General features: G+C 50.4%; 1 protein-coding gene across 1 annotated transcript; it reads left to right on the top strand.

The window, feature by feature from the left end:
• Positions 1-3592: 3592 nt before the first annotated feature.
• Aoc3 (amine oxidase copper containing 3) lies at positions 3593-13209 on the top strand. The gene is made up of 4 exons (XM_075990649.1): positions 3593-5331; positions 8955-9240; positions 9623-9752; positions 10867-13209. Exons 1-4 carry the CDS (start codon positions 3732-3734, stop codon positions 11140-11142), a joined length of 2292 nt encoding a protein of 763 aa, XP_075846764.1. The 5' UTR covers positions 3593-3731; the 3' UTR covers positions 11143-13209.
• Positions 13210-14614: the final 1405 nt, after the last annotated feature.

The raw sequence follows: 14614 nt of genomic DNA, 5'->3' as shown, positions 1-14614 counted from the left end.
ATCAAAGAAATTTATAAATGGGCTTCCTAGGTCTTTTGTTCCTCCTGGAGCAATCCTTAATCCAGTGTCCTCGTTCTTTACAATAGGCGCATTGGTCTTTGTCCACCTTGGCCCTATGTCGTTCTCCCTTCCTGTCTCCCTCTCTAGTCTGTCCCTGAACCACAGTGGCCAACACCCTAGTTAATTCCTTGTTTCTCCTCTTGTCTCTTTCATCCTCCCGATCTTTCATTCTGTGCCATAATCTTTCCTCTTTTTCTTCTGGAGTCTCTCTCTTATTGAAAATCTTCTCTGCCTCTTTTAGTAAGTCTTGTATAGTATATCCCTGGAGACCCTCAAGCCTCTGCAATTTGCTTCTAATATCCGGACTAGACTGCCAAATGGAAGACATGGATACGCTTGTAGCTTGCCCTGGATCTTCAGAGTCATAGGGGGTATACATCCTATAAGCGTCCTTGAGCCTTTCTAAGAAGGCTGAGGGCGTGTCTCTTCATTTCCCTGTATTACTTGCTTAACCTGGGCCAAATTGGTGGGGTGGCGTGCTGCCCCTCGGAGACCCACAATTAGCAACTGGCGATAGAGGCGTAGGTGTCCCCTACCTGCAGCTGTAGTGAAATCCCAGTCAGGTCGCGTCAGAGGGAAGGCCTCTTCAATTTCGTTAGGCAAAAGGGTTGGGCTCCCGTTGTCGCCTGGGACATTTTTCCGAGCCTCCAAAAAGACTCTTTGCTTTTCCTCCGAGGTCAGCAGGGCTTGCAAGAGTTGCTGGCAATCATCCCAAGTGGGCTGGTGGGTGACTAAAATAGACTCAATCAGGTTAGTCAGCGTTATTGGATCTTTGGAGAATGGGGGGTTATGGTGTTTCCAATAGTATAGATCTGAGGCAGAGAATGGCCAGTATTGCTGTCGGCCGTTTGGGCACTTTCTCAAGGGTAGGGCATGAGTAGTGGAATCAGGGGGTGGTTCGCGCCTTCCCCGGAGTCTTCCCGCCATGGGTAGAAGGGGCTGGGGAGACTTGTGCAGGCTGTCCACCCACCGCTGTAGTCTCTGGCCCATCCGGACTCTCTGGATCCTCTGGATCTGCATAAGGAGGGGGTTCTTCTGATAGAAGGTCAGTGAGGGGAGAGTCAGGGTTCGGAGGAAGGACGGGAGGGGGCGCAGGGGTAGGTTTCAGAGGTTTTTCTTTGGGAACCTTCTCCTTAAGAATGGTGGGGTATAGGGAAGAAGAGGGTAGGGCAGGGGAAGGTGCAGGAGGAAGAGGCACAGGTGGTTGGCTCTCCTGGGGAGGGGGAGCCTTAGGGGCTGTAGGGGTAAGAGGAGGTTGGGGTTTGTTAGAGATGTTGTTAGAGATGACAAAGGGCTGGACCCATAGGGGCGGGTCATGTGCCAAACTTTCCCAGGTAACAATGTAGGCGCATTGATCTGGGTGTCCATGTGGTCCTGGGCTGAACACTTTTGCCTTAACCTGGGAAATAATATTGAGATTGAAAGTGCCGTCTCTTGCCCATTCTGCATCAACAGTAGGCCACTTGGATGAACAAAAGATCACCCATTTCTTCTTTCGAACATCGACTGACAGGTTGTTGGCTCGGGCGCGGACGTCAAGCCAGTGGTCTAAAGTAAGGCTCAATGGGGTGGTTAGGGTTTGTCCCATCTTCTCGAAGAGAAGGGAACCAAATATAAAAAAAAAAAAACAAAAAAACCCACACAAAGACAGAGACAGAACAGATGCTGACAGAACAGACAGAGACAGAACAGATGCGCAGCTCAGCAAAACTCAGACGGAGGCTCTGAGGGTCCAGATCCCTCTCCTCCAACTAGGACCACGTATCCTTCGGATACGGGCTGAGCTCCGAAGAATCGGGCTCCAGAAGTCCTTGCGGACTGACTCCGATGTCCGTGGAACGTCTTCCACGGACTGCGGGGGAGAAGTCTCAGGCTCGTCAGCCCCCTTCCCTCCGCCAGGTACAGCGCACTCAGACCTGAGTGTACAGAATTCGACAAAGAACACAGAAGACCCTCAACAGAGAACACAGAAGACAAAGAACACAGAAGACAACTGACGGAGCTGGCCAGCTAACCTCCCGTTGGTGAGTCGGTGGTCCCTGGGTGGGGGGTCTCAATTCCTGGCCAATGCACCAAATGAAAGACCCTCGACGAGGACCTCTTTTCGAGAGGAGACCTCCCCAACGCCAAGGAACAAGCCGAGACCGCATGGATGCAAATCGCAAGAGGTTTATTGAGTAGACACAGGTACCTGTGGGTAGCAAGTCTTTCGGAGGACTTGCGCACCTGCCAACTGGAGGGCGGGCTTTTTATAGGGAAGAGTAAAAAGCAAGTTTACAGAAGCAAAAGCGTGGTTATTGGTCGACCGGAATGAGGCGGGGGCATGAATGGTTTCCTCTCTCAGCATGGGTGTCAGCAAGAAGCAAGTTTACAGAAGCAAAAGCGTGGTTATCGGAATGCGGCCGGGGGGAGGGCATGAATGGTTTCCTCTCTCAGCATGGATGCCTGGCAACAATCATCCTGTTCCTATCTTATAGCTAACCTGCTTTGTTGACATCTTGCCTTGCAGTCTTCCTATCTCTATCTGATAGATATCCTGCTCTCTCAAGCACATAGGATGTTCTTACAGGAGCAGGCTGGCTGCTCATCCGGAGAATTGTTTTTAAAGCAAACAGGACGTTCCCCCGGGAGCATGCTAGCTATGGGTTTTGAGGAGGGGGTCTGTAGGGTCTTTCAATTTCGGGTAAAGCTAGCCGAGTAGCAGGACACAGCCTGCTGCTCCTATTACAACAGAGTGGCGTTATGCCTTCCTTCACCTGCCTGTGTTTTGTTTTGTTTTGTTGTTGTTTTCTATTTGAGACAGGGTCTTTCTATGTAGCCCTGGCTGTCCTGGAACTTGCCATGTAGACCAGGCTGACTTCAACTTGCAGTGATCTCTCTGCCTCTGCCTCTGGACTGCTGGGATGAAAGACATACACCACTACTCCTGGCTTCTGCTAGCTGTTTAAATGATAATTTGTTTAAAAGTGTTTTTGGAATACTCAAACAAAATACCACAAATCCTACCATTTCAAAACTCACTGGGGTTCACGTTACACCAGGCCTTATCTTACACGTGTGTATCTCAAAGGAACGGTTGTGTGTAACTGATAATAAAATGGTTTGCAAAACTTTTACTTGAGTTTACTCTTTGGCTTTTGAAAGCATGTGGAGTTCCCGGGAGAATATTAAGAACTTTAGCCAAGGAAGTTTAGCAACAGAAAGATACACAGGAAAGGAGGTTAGACCTGGCCAAGGAATGTTGCTTGGGAAAGAGACTGAAGGAGGGGGTTTCTTTGGCAGATGATCCTTCCTAGTGAAAGCAAAGGAAGCAAGCATCTGGCCCTCGAAAGGTGGGAGCTGGGGAAGAACTTGGCTTGGGGGGCACAGGGCTATGGGGCAGACCCCGCTCCTTGCTGGTAGTGGGTTCCCATGCACAGACTGGGTTCCTCCCCCTTCTCTCAACCCAAACCCTGACCCAGAGAGCACATTCTAATGGGGAAGCCGGAGGACAAAGCCATGTAAGGTCTGTGAATATCACTGCAGCCAGCTCAGAGCCGCCTCCAACTCTGGCTCCAGCCTCCCTGCTCCCGCCCTCAGCCAAAACATCAGAATGCAAAGAAGCTGCTAGCATCTGGATTCAGCCGAGAGGAGTCCGCGTCTGATGGAAAGCTGTCTGTCTGCAAGGAACGATGACCCAGAAGACTACCCTGGTGCTTCTTGCTCTGGCTGTCATCACCATCTTTGCCTTGGTTTGTGTTTTGTTAGCTGGCAGGAGCGGAGACGGAGCTGGACTGAGCCAACCTCCCCAGTGCCCCTCCATTCCTCCTAGTGCCCAGCCGTGGACAAATCCTGGCCAGAGTCAGCTCTTTGCAGACCTGAGCCCAGAGGAGCTAACAGCTGTGATGAGCTTTCTGACCAAGCACCTGGGGCCAGGGCTGGTGGACGCAGCCCAGGCTCGGCCCTCAGACAACTGCGTCTTCTCGGTGGAGCTGCAGCTGCCTGCCAAGGCTGCAGCCCTGGCTCACCTGGATGGAGGGGGCCCGCCGCCTGCCCGAGAGGCGCTGGCCATCATCTTCTTTGGTGCACAACTCCAGCCCAATGTGACTGAGCTGGTGGTGGGGCCCCTGCCTCACCCGTCCTACATGCGGGATGTGACCGTGGAGCGTCATGGTGGGCCTGTGCCCTATTACCGGCGCCCTGTGCTAGCCAGAGAGTATCAGGATATCCACCAGATGATCTTCCACAGGGAGCTGCCCCAGGTTTCTGGGCTCCTCCATCACTGTTGCTTCTATAAACAAGGGGGCCACAACCTGCTCACGATGACTACAGCCCCCCGTGGTCTGCAATCGGGGGATCGGACCACCTGGTTTGGATTATATTACAACCTCTCAGGGGCTGGGTTTTACCCACACCCTATTGGCTTGGAGCTGCTGGTAGACCATAAGGCCCTGGACCCGGCCCTGTGGAGCATCCAGAAGGTGTTCTTTCAAGGCCGTTACTTTGATACTCTGATTCAACTGGAGGACCACTTTGAGAATGGCCTGATAAATGTGGTGCTGGTACCAAACAATGGCACAGGTGGGTCCTGGTCCCTAAAATCCTCAGTGCCACCAGGTCCAGCTCCCCCTCTGCAGTTCCATCCCCAGGGGCCCCGCTTCAGTGTCCAGGGGACTCGAGTGGCCTCCTCGTTGTGGACTTTCTCTTTTGGCCTTGGAGCTTTCAGTGGCCCGAGGATCTTTGATATCCGCTTTCAAGGAGAGAGGGTGGCCTATGAAATCAGTGTCCAGGAGGCCATAGCCCTGTATGGTGGCAATTCCCCAGCAGCAATGATGACCTGCTATATGGATGGTAATTTTGGCATTGGCAAGTACTCTACCCCACTGACCCGTGGGGTGGACTGTCCTTACTTAGCCACCTATGTGGACTGGCATTTCCTTCTGGAATCTCAGACCCCCAAGACACTACGTGATGCATTTTGTGTGTTTGAACAGAACCAAGGCCTCCCGTTACGACGACACCACTCAGATTTCTACTCCCACTATTTTGGGGGTGTTGTGGAGACAGTGCTTGTCGTCAGATCTGTGGCTACCTTGCTCAATTACGACTATGTGTGGGACATGGTCTTCCATCCCAACGGGGCCATAGAAGTCAAATTCCATGCCACGGGTTACATAAGCTCAGCATTCTTCTTCGGTGCTGGTGAAAAGTTCGGGAACCGCGTTGAGGAGCACACACTGGGCACGGTACATACTCACAGTGCTCACTTCAAAGTGGACCTGGATGTGGCAGGTAAGACAGTCGGAGGGACATCAGGGAGGGGGATAAGTGTCGTCCCTGCCTTGGGGTTTATGTAGGTAATTCACAAAAGAAAGATTTGGGGTTTCATGCTTCGTTGTGGGCTAGCTGGGAGAGATGGCAGCCGGATTTTATTCAGATTGTAGCTCCGTAGCTGGGTGCAAAGCCGCCCGTTTCTATATATGTGACCACCTTAGGAAACCTTGGGAAATGGCTAAGCTGAAGGAGAAGGCAGCATCTGGTTTCCCAGAAGTCCCTTGAGCGCACATGGGCCTCTGTTCAAGCATGCAGCAGTTTGTTTCCCAGCACAGCTCTGTCCCACTTACGGTGCTGCAGCTCTGGAGTGTTTGGGTCTGCTGAGTCCCTGGGCGTGCAAGCGAGGCTTGGAACAACCGTTGCTCCACATTCCTGTGGGAGATGGACCCTCCTCTTTCCTGATTTTTCAGCTCTTTCTGGGCACTCTTGGCTTCAGTGCAGGGGGATAGTGGGTACTGGGGAGAGGTTCCGGCTCCTGAAGTTTGTGGTCACAGAGACAGCCAAGGCTGTCATGATTTCCTGAAGATCATCTTTCTTTTTTTTTTCCTTCCCTACATTGAGTCATCACCTGATTTTTTTTTCTGTTCTCAGTATGAAATATCTCAGAACTCTCACTGGGTCACTGTTTCCACTCCTTTTTTGGGGGAAAGGTGGAGTTCGATTCAGTTTCTCCATGTAGCCCTGGTTGTCCTGGAACTCATTCTGTAGACCAGGCTGACCTTGAACTCACAGAGACATGAGTGCACACGAGTGATACATGAGTGCACACGAGTGGTACATGAGTGCACATGAGTGTACATGAGTGTACATGAGTGGTACATGAGTGTACATGAGTGCACATGAGTGTACATGAGTGCACATGAGTGTACATGAGTGCACATGAGTGCACATGAGTGAACATGAGTGCACATGAGTGTACATGAGTGCACACGAGTGGTACATGAGTGGTACATGAGTGCACACGAGTGGTACATGAGTGCACATGAGTGCACATGAGTGTACATGAGTGGTACATGAGTGCACATGAGTGGTACATGAGTGCACATGAGTGTACATAAGTGCACACGAGTGGTACATGAGTGGTACATGAGTGCACACGAGTGGTACATGAGTGGTACATGAGTGCACACGAGTGGTACATGAGTGGTACATGAGTGCACATGAGTGGTACATGAGTGGTACATGAGTGCACATGAGTGGTACATGAGTGCACATGAGTGGTACATGAGTGCACATGAGTGCACATGAGTGTACATGAGTGGTACATGAGTGCACATGAGTGGTACATGAGTGGTACATGAGTGCACATGAGTGTACATGAGTGGTACATGAGTGCACATGAGTGAACATGAGTGCACATGAGTGTACATGAGTGCACACGAGTGGTACATGAGTGGTACATGAGTGCTCACGAGTGGTACATGAGTGCACACGAGTGGTACATGAGTGCACATGAGTGGTACATGAGTGCACATGAGTGCACACGAGTGTACATGAGTGCACACGAGTGGTACATGAGTGCACACGAGTGGTACATGAGTGCACATGAGTGGTACATGAGTGCACACGAGTGCACACGAGTGGTACACGAGTGGTACATGAGCGCACACGAGTGGTACATGAGCGCACACGAGTGGTACATGAGTGCACACGAGTGGTACATGAGTGCACACGAGTGGTACATGAGTGCACATGAGTGTACATGAGTGCACACGAGTGGTACATGAGTGCACATGAGTGGTACATGAGTGCACACGAGTGAACATGAGTGGTACATGAGTAGTACATGAGTGGTACATGAGTGCACACGAATGGTACATGAGTGCACATGAGTGCACATGAGTGGTACATGAGTGCACACGAGTGAACATGAGTGGTACATGAGTAGTACATGAGTGGTACATGAGTGCACACGAATGGTACATGAGTGCACATGAGTGCACATGAGTGGTACATGAGTGCACACGAATGGTACATGAGTGCACATGAGTGCACACGAATGGTACATGAGTGCACATGAGTGCACATGAGTGGTACATGAGTGGTACATGAGTGCACATGAGTGAACATGAGTGTACATGAGTGAACATGAGTGCACACGAGTGGTACATGAGTGCACACGAGTGGTACATGAGTGAACACGAGTGGTACATGAGTGCACACGAGTGGTACATGAGTGCACACGAGTGGTACATGAGTGCACACGAGTGGTACATGAGTGCACATGAGTGGTACATGAGTGCACATGAGTGCACATGAGTGGTACATGAGTGCACATGAGTGTACATGAGTGCACATGAGTGCACATGAGTGGTACATGAGTGCACATGAGTGCACATGAGTGGTACATGAGTGCACATGAGTGTACATGAGTGGTACATGAGTGGTACATGAGTGCACATGAGTGTACATGAGTGCACATGGGTGCACATGAGTGCACATGAGTGGTACATGAGTGGTACATGAGTGTACATGAGTGTACATGAGTGTACATGGGTGCACATGGGTGCACATGAGTGCACATGAGTGGTACATGAGTGCACATGAGTGGTACATGAGTGCACATGAGTGGTACATGAGTGGTACATGAGTGGTACATGAGTGCACATGAGTGGTACATGAGTGGTACATGAGTGGTACATGAGTGCACATGAGTGGTACATGAGTGCACATGAGTGCACATGAGTGGTACATGAGTGTACATGAGTGGTACATGAGCGCACATGAGTGGTACATGAGTGGTACATGAGTGCACATGAGTGGTACATGAGTGCACATGAGTGCACATGAGTGGTACATGAGTGTACATGAGTGGTACATGAGTGCACATGAGTGGTACATGAGTGGTACATGAGTGGTACATGAGTGCACATGGGTGCACATGAGTGGTACATGAGTGGTACGTGAGTGGTACATGAGTGCACATGAGTGAACATGAGTGTACGTGAGTGTACATGAGTGTACATGAGTGCACATGAGTGCACATGAGTGGTACATGAGTGGTACGTGAGTGGTACATGAGTGCACATGAGTGAACATGAGTGCACATGAGTGTACATGAGTGCACATGAGTGGTACATGAGTGGTACATGAGTGGTACATGAGTGCACATGAGTGGTACATGAGTGCACATGAGTGCACATGAGTGCACATGAGTGCACATGAGTGGTACATGAGTGCACACGAGTGAACATGAGTGGTACATGAGTGCACACGAGTGAACATGAGCGCACACGAGTGGTACATGAGTGCACATGAGTGGTACATGAGTGCACATGAGTGCACATGAGTGGTACATGCCACTGGAAACCAAAGATGTTGGATCTCATTGAAGCTGGAGTTCCAGGCACTTCTGAATGGCTCGGCATGGGTGCTGGGAGGCAAACTGCAGTCCGGTGGAAGACCCAGCACTCTTAACCACTGAGCCATGTCTTCAGCACCTGAATATTTAAATTTATGGGTTAATAGTTTTGTCTGAAGGATGAGGGAGGTCTTGGGACAGGGAGGGACACTCTGAAGTCAGGTGGATGCCAGAAATGTCCAGAGTGGCCCAATGACTAGCCCTTACACACTTTACACAGGGCTGAAGAACTGGGCCTGGGCAGAGGACATGGCTTTTGTCCCCATGAACGTACCTTGGCGTCCTGAGCACCAGATACAGAGGCTGCAGGTGACTCGGAAGCTGCTGAAGACAGAGGAGGAGGCTGCCTTCCCCATGGGGGGTGTCACCCCTCGCTACCTGTACCTGGCCAGTAACCACAGCAACAAGTGGGGTCATAGGCGAGGCTACCGCATCCAGATCTTCAGCTTTGCCGGGGAACCACTGCCCCAGAAAAGCCCCATAGAGAAAGCCTTCAGCTGGGGGAGGTGAGTGGCAGGTGATCAGAGATGGTTGGGGAAGTATGCCCTGGGGTGCAGCAGGGGCAGAGGAGGGTTACCTGGAAACAGATCAGACTGTTTCCAACATTGCCTGTCTCTGGGCACAAGGGGTACGGGTAGGGCTGTCATATCCCCTTAAAGGACTCGAGTCAGGGAAGAACTCTTTTCTGTTCAGGGGTGGGGTGGGCTGTTCTGTGCAATGGCAGGGGTATGACATGAACCTCCTCCAGTGTGGTGTCAGGGGTTCTAGAGCCGGGTGTCGCTGTGTGAGCATATGTGGAGGTTGGTCAGAGCACAGAGCTTGCCCCCATCGGAAACAGGCATCATGTTGGGCTTAGCAACCATGGAGACCTAACCAGTGCCCTTCTAGGTACCACTTTGCTGTGACCCGAAGGAAGGAGAAAGAGCCTAGTAGCTCTAGCATCTTCAACCAGAATGACCCATGGACCCCCACTGTGGATTTCTCTAACTTCATCAGCAATGAGACCATTGCTGGAGAGGTGAGCTGCTGGTGGGATGAACCGAGATGGGGGTACAAGGATGAGCTTTCCCTTCTCACAGGTGGGTCCCTGGAAACCACCTGAGCTCCTCAGAAAAGGAGTTGGTTCTTGCCTTTTGCCTGTCAGTGGATGTGATCATGACATCTAGAACAGCAATTCTCAGCCTTCTGGATGCTGGGATCCTTTCGTACAGTTCCTCATGTTGGGGTAACCCCCAGCCAGAACATTATTTCATTGCTATTTCATAACTGTAATTTTGCTACTGTTATGAATTGTAATGTGATATGTATTATGCAGAATATCTGAAGTGTGACCCCCCCCAAGAGGTTGTGACCCACAGGTTGAGAACCACTGCTCTAGCAAGGCTCTTCTAGAGCTGAGAAGTCATGTGCAGACAAGTGGGTCCTAAAGCCCTCAGAGTCTCAGGTTTGTGGACTGAGCCCTTTCCAGGCCTGAGGTTTTTTACAGAGAAAACCACAGACCACAGCTCCCATCCCTGCCTTGAAGGGTGCATTCTACATGTCAACTTGCAACCACTTTTTTTTTTGAAGATTTATTTATTATGTATACAGTGTTCTGCCTGCAGGTTTGCCTGCACAGCAGAAGAGGGCGCCAGATCCCATTACAGATGGTTGTGAGCCTCCATGTGGTTGCTGGGAATTGAACTCAGGTCCTCTGGAAGAGCAGCCAGTGCTCTTAACCTCTGAGCCATCTCTCCAGCCCCTGTTCCCACCTTCTAAGGCCTGAATGTCCCTGTTTCACAATTCTCCCCTGAGTTACACTTTGGGGTCTCTTAGAGAATTAGGAAAGAAAAGCGGAAGTCACCTGGAGTGATCACCCTCCGGTGTGAGCAGGCAAAAGACGTTGTGATGAGGGCAGCAGAGATGGAGATGCAGAGCCCCCGTCTCAGGGAGGCAGCCGCGGTTCCCAAAATGGAATGAGCTTTTTACGTTTTGACTCCTGGGACATCTGAAGGAGACACTGTTTAAAGATTCAAGATCTGTGGACTCGTGAATGGACCTCTGTGCAGGGAGGCTGTGTGGACTAGTGAACAGACCGCTGTACAGGGAGGCTGTGTCTAGCCCACCTCCCCATCCTCTTTTCTCTCCCGCAGGACTTGGTGGCCTGGGTGACAGCCGGGTTTTTGCACATCCCACATGCAGAAGACATCCCCAACACGGTGACTGTGGGAAACGGGGTGGGCTTCTACCTCCGACCCTACAACTTCTTTGATGAGGACCCCTCCTTCTACTCGGCTGACTCCATCTATTTTCGGGAGGACCAGGATGTCGGTGCCTGTGAGGTCAACCCCCTGGCTTGCCTGCCGCAAACTGCCACCTGTGCCCCTGACCTCCCTGGCTTCTCCCATGGGGGCTTTACTCACAAATAAGTGTCCCCTGGATGGACAGTTGAGCCAAGGCCCCTGGGTAAGGACTGGGGAGCAACAGCTGGCAGTGCACAGGGCGGTCTAGTTCCCTCTTTTGTCCTCACACCTCTGATAGCCCATCTCTCTTCTGCTGTCTCTTCCTCCCTGCCTGAAGCAACCTGAGCCCATGATGCCTGACACACAGGGACAATGGGCTTTGTTGATCATGGCTGTACTGAGTTCCTGCCACGGGAGAAGAGTGCCCTGGCTAGGAACCTGGGGTGATGGCTAGGGGTTGGGGTTTTTTTTCCTAAATGTTTCCTTTTTCTTTTCTTCTTTTTGATTTTTATTAAGTTTTATAGTCACTCCGAGGACTCTGCAATGAGGATAATTCTTTAGAGACTGCAGAGTAGGGTCTTCCTGAGTCTGGAGCATCCACAGATGAGCTGAAAGGGACGCCTGTCCACAATCCTCTTCCCCCCAGCCTCCCTCTTCCCTCCTGGAGTCCCTGCTCACTCTTACATTCTAGGATTTCCCACTCAGTCCGAAGGGGATGCCTGTCCTTTGTGTTCACTCAGCCCTCATTTCTCAACTGCACTCCCTTCTCCTGGTCCCGAGTCTGTGTGAAAGTCTCAAAGATGCAATGGAACAACATCTTATTGGAAAGGACCAGGCTTGCTTGGCTCCTAACACCTATCACATATCAAAAGTAGGCGTTGTCCCTGCTATAGTCTTGCTTTGTGCTCTCTTTAAGATGGTCGTAGAGACAGCAGGTGGCTTGGAGCTGCTATGATTATGACAAACAGTTATTTTATTCCACGGCTCTGCATGACTATGGTCTCTGTGCCCTGCAATAGTCAGTTTGGGACCAGTGGAGTAGGGACCATGTGAGGACATCAAAGGTGAGAAAGAGAAAATCTTGGGACTTCATGCTCAAAGCAAGGGATGTCCAATTAGAAGCAGACATGCAAATGAGCATAATAGAGAGGGATATGGCTTCATGGGACCTGCTTCAGGGATTCCCGTCACTGGCTTCCCTGAGTTCTGGACAGGGGACAGTACAAAGAAACACCAGTGGCTGGAAACAAGCCCCCCCTCCCCCAATTCCTGAGCAGACTGACCAGGCTAGGCCCATTGTGACAGTCTTACAGTGCAATCCAACTGAGCTGAAAACCGTTCTGTCATTACTTGTTAGTAGGAAGTAACCTTCCCTGGGAAAGGGCATACAGAAATGCTTCTGTTCACTCCCTGCTTGTGTTTTTAGAGCAAGGAGAACATAGACAGCTGTGATAGTGCCCAGCTGTGATCCCAGAGTCCGTCTGGGGCTTGACTGATCTGCACAGTGAGACTTTATCTCACAAAACCAAGGGCTCGAAATGTGACTCAGGGGTAGAGAACCCAAGGCACAGTTTTACAATAGATAGATGGGTTCTTTTTGTTCATTGTATACAAGGCCTTGGGTTTAATTCTCAGCACCGTTAAAATGAAAGAAAGGCACCGGAGAGATGGCTCAGTGGTTAAGGGTGCACAAACCGCTCTTGCAGGGGACCCACGTTTGGTTCTCAGCACCCACATTAAGTGCTCACAACCACCTGTAACTGCCGAGCAGTGATGGCGCATGCCTTTAATCCCAGCACTCGGGAGGCAGAGACAGGCGGATCTCTGTGAGTTCGAGACCAGCCTGGTCTACAAGAGCTAGTTCCAGGACAGGCTCCAAAGCCACAGAGAAACCCTGTCTCGAAAAAACAAAACAAAACAAAACAAAAAAAAACCCCAACCACCTGTAACTCCAGCTCCAGGCCATCCAACGCCCTCTTCATGGGCACCTGTCCTCATGTACATATCCCACCCAGACGCTGACACAGAAATAAAAAGAATTCTTTAAAGACAAAAAGAAAACCTAAATATGAAGAGGATATAAGTGCGTATTTGTTTATTCCTGCATTGAGAAATGAGTAACACTGATTACCTCTGGGGAGGAGGATGGGTGAGAGCGGGAACTGGGTACTGAATGCCACTCAGAACATCCCATGTACTGAACCATGTGACTATTATTGCTTCATCAGAATAAACAAGTGGCCCAAACATGAACTGTCCTGTCTTTTCTGTTTCTTTTTTTCAAATATGTTGTGTGTGTTGGGGGAGAGATAGTCTGAGATCTTGAGCGCTGAAGAAGGAGGTGGCCTGTGGTACCGCCCTTGCCTTTCTCGGGTCAACTTTGGGGAAACGTTAAGCTTCAGTCAGCAGCTCCCCCCATCCCCACTGCCTCTCTCAGAGGAAGGGATAAGGAGAAGCGATGGAATTGGAGTTCTGCTCAGGCTGGGCCAGGAGGGGAAGTGCCAGGAACAGATATGGGTGCTGCTCAGCTTCTGAACAGAGAGACACATTCAAGGGCTCAGACACCGTGGGGCCTTTCGCCCCTGCTCGCTGTCCCTGTGATGATGGGGCCAGGGGCAGTCACAGCACCACAGACACTGACTTAGTCCAGAGATAACATGATTTGAGTGAAGATACTGGCATTATTTGGGGAGGCTCTAGAAACTGAGAACATGGTGCCAACCTGAAGGAAGCAGACCACTGGGTGAATGAACCCTTGAGATACGTTATCTCCAGTCGCTTCCTGTCTTACTCTCTCTGCTTCCTGGTCTACCATGACGTGACCTGCTGTGCTCTACCATGTCATCCCCACCATGAGAGACAGAACCTTCCAAAGTCATGGGCTAAAGGAGTCTTTCCTCCTCAGACTTTCCCCTCTCTCTACTCCCCTCCCTCCCCCCATCTCCCTCTCTCTCTCTCCCTTCCTCCCCCTCTCAAGGGTGCATGCACTCTCGGGCACACACACATACACAAATTAAAAAGACCAGGCTGGGCTTGAACTCAGATATCCACCTACTTCTGTCTCCAGAGTGCTGAGATTAAAGGTGTGTACCACACCACCACCGCCTGGCATCAGTCAGCTTTTCTTAAAGCAACCAGGACCCCAGCCCATGAGTGCCATCACCCACAATGGGCTGGCTCTACCCACATCTATCACTAATGAAGAAAAAGCCCTACAGACCTGCCTACAGGCCAGTAGTATGGAGGCGTTTTCTCAATTGAGAGTCCTCTTCCCAAGTGACTCCATCTTATGTCAAAGCAATGTAAAACTAATCAACACAATTAACTCCTTATCAACTTGACACATAAGCACTGTACTGTTCAGCTACAACCTTTCCTTTTTCATTTTTCCCCAAGATGGTATGTTAATGTTCATAAGACAATATGAAACATAGCATAGCTTGAAAAGTTCTTCAGTCTTTACAAAATCAAATACTTTAAAAGTTTGGTCTCTTTAAAGCATCCAAAATCTCTTTCAAAGTTCCAGGCCTCTCTAAAATATCTGAAGTCGCCATAAAATGCCAATGTTTTTAAACTACAGACGCCCGTAAAATGAGAAAAACGTTAAATACTTTCTTGCTGTAAGAAGAAGGAGCCAGGACACAGTCACAATCTGAAC

This window comes from Microtus pennsylvanicus, chromosome 11, assembly GCF_037038515.1.
Source record: "Microtus pennsylvanicus isolate mMicPen1 chromosome 11, mMicPen1.hap1, whole genome shotgun sequence".
NCBI lineage: Eukaryota > Metazoa > Chordata > Mammalia > Rodentia > Cricetidae > Microtus > Microtus pennsylvanicus.
The sequence above is the reverse complement of the archived record's forward strand: the minus strand, read 5'-3'. Positions and strand labels throughout refer to the sequence as shown.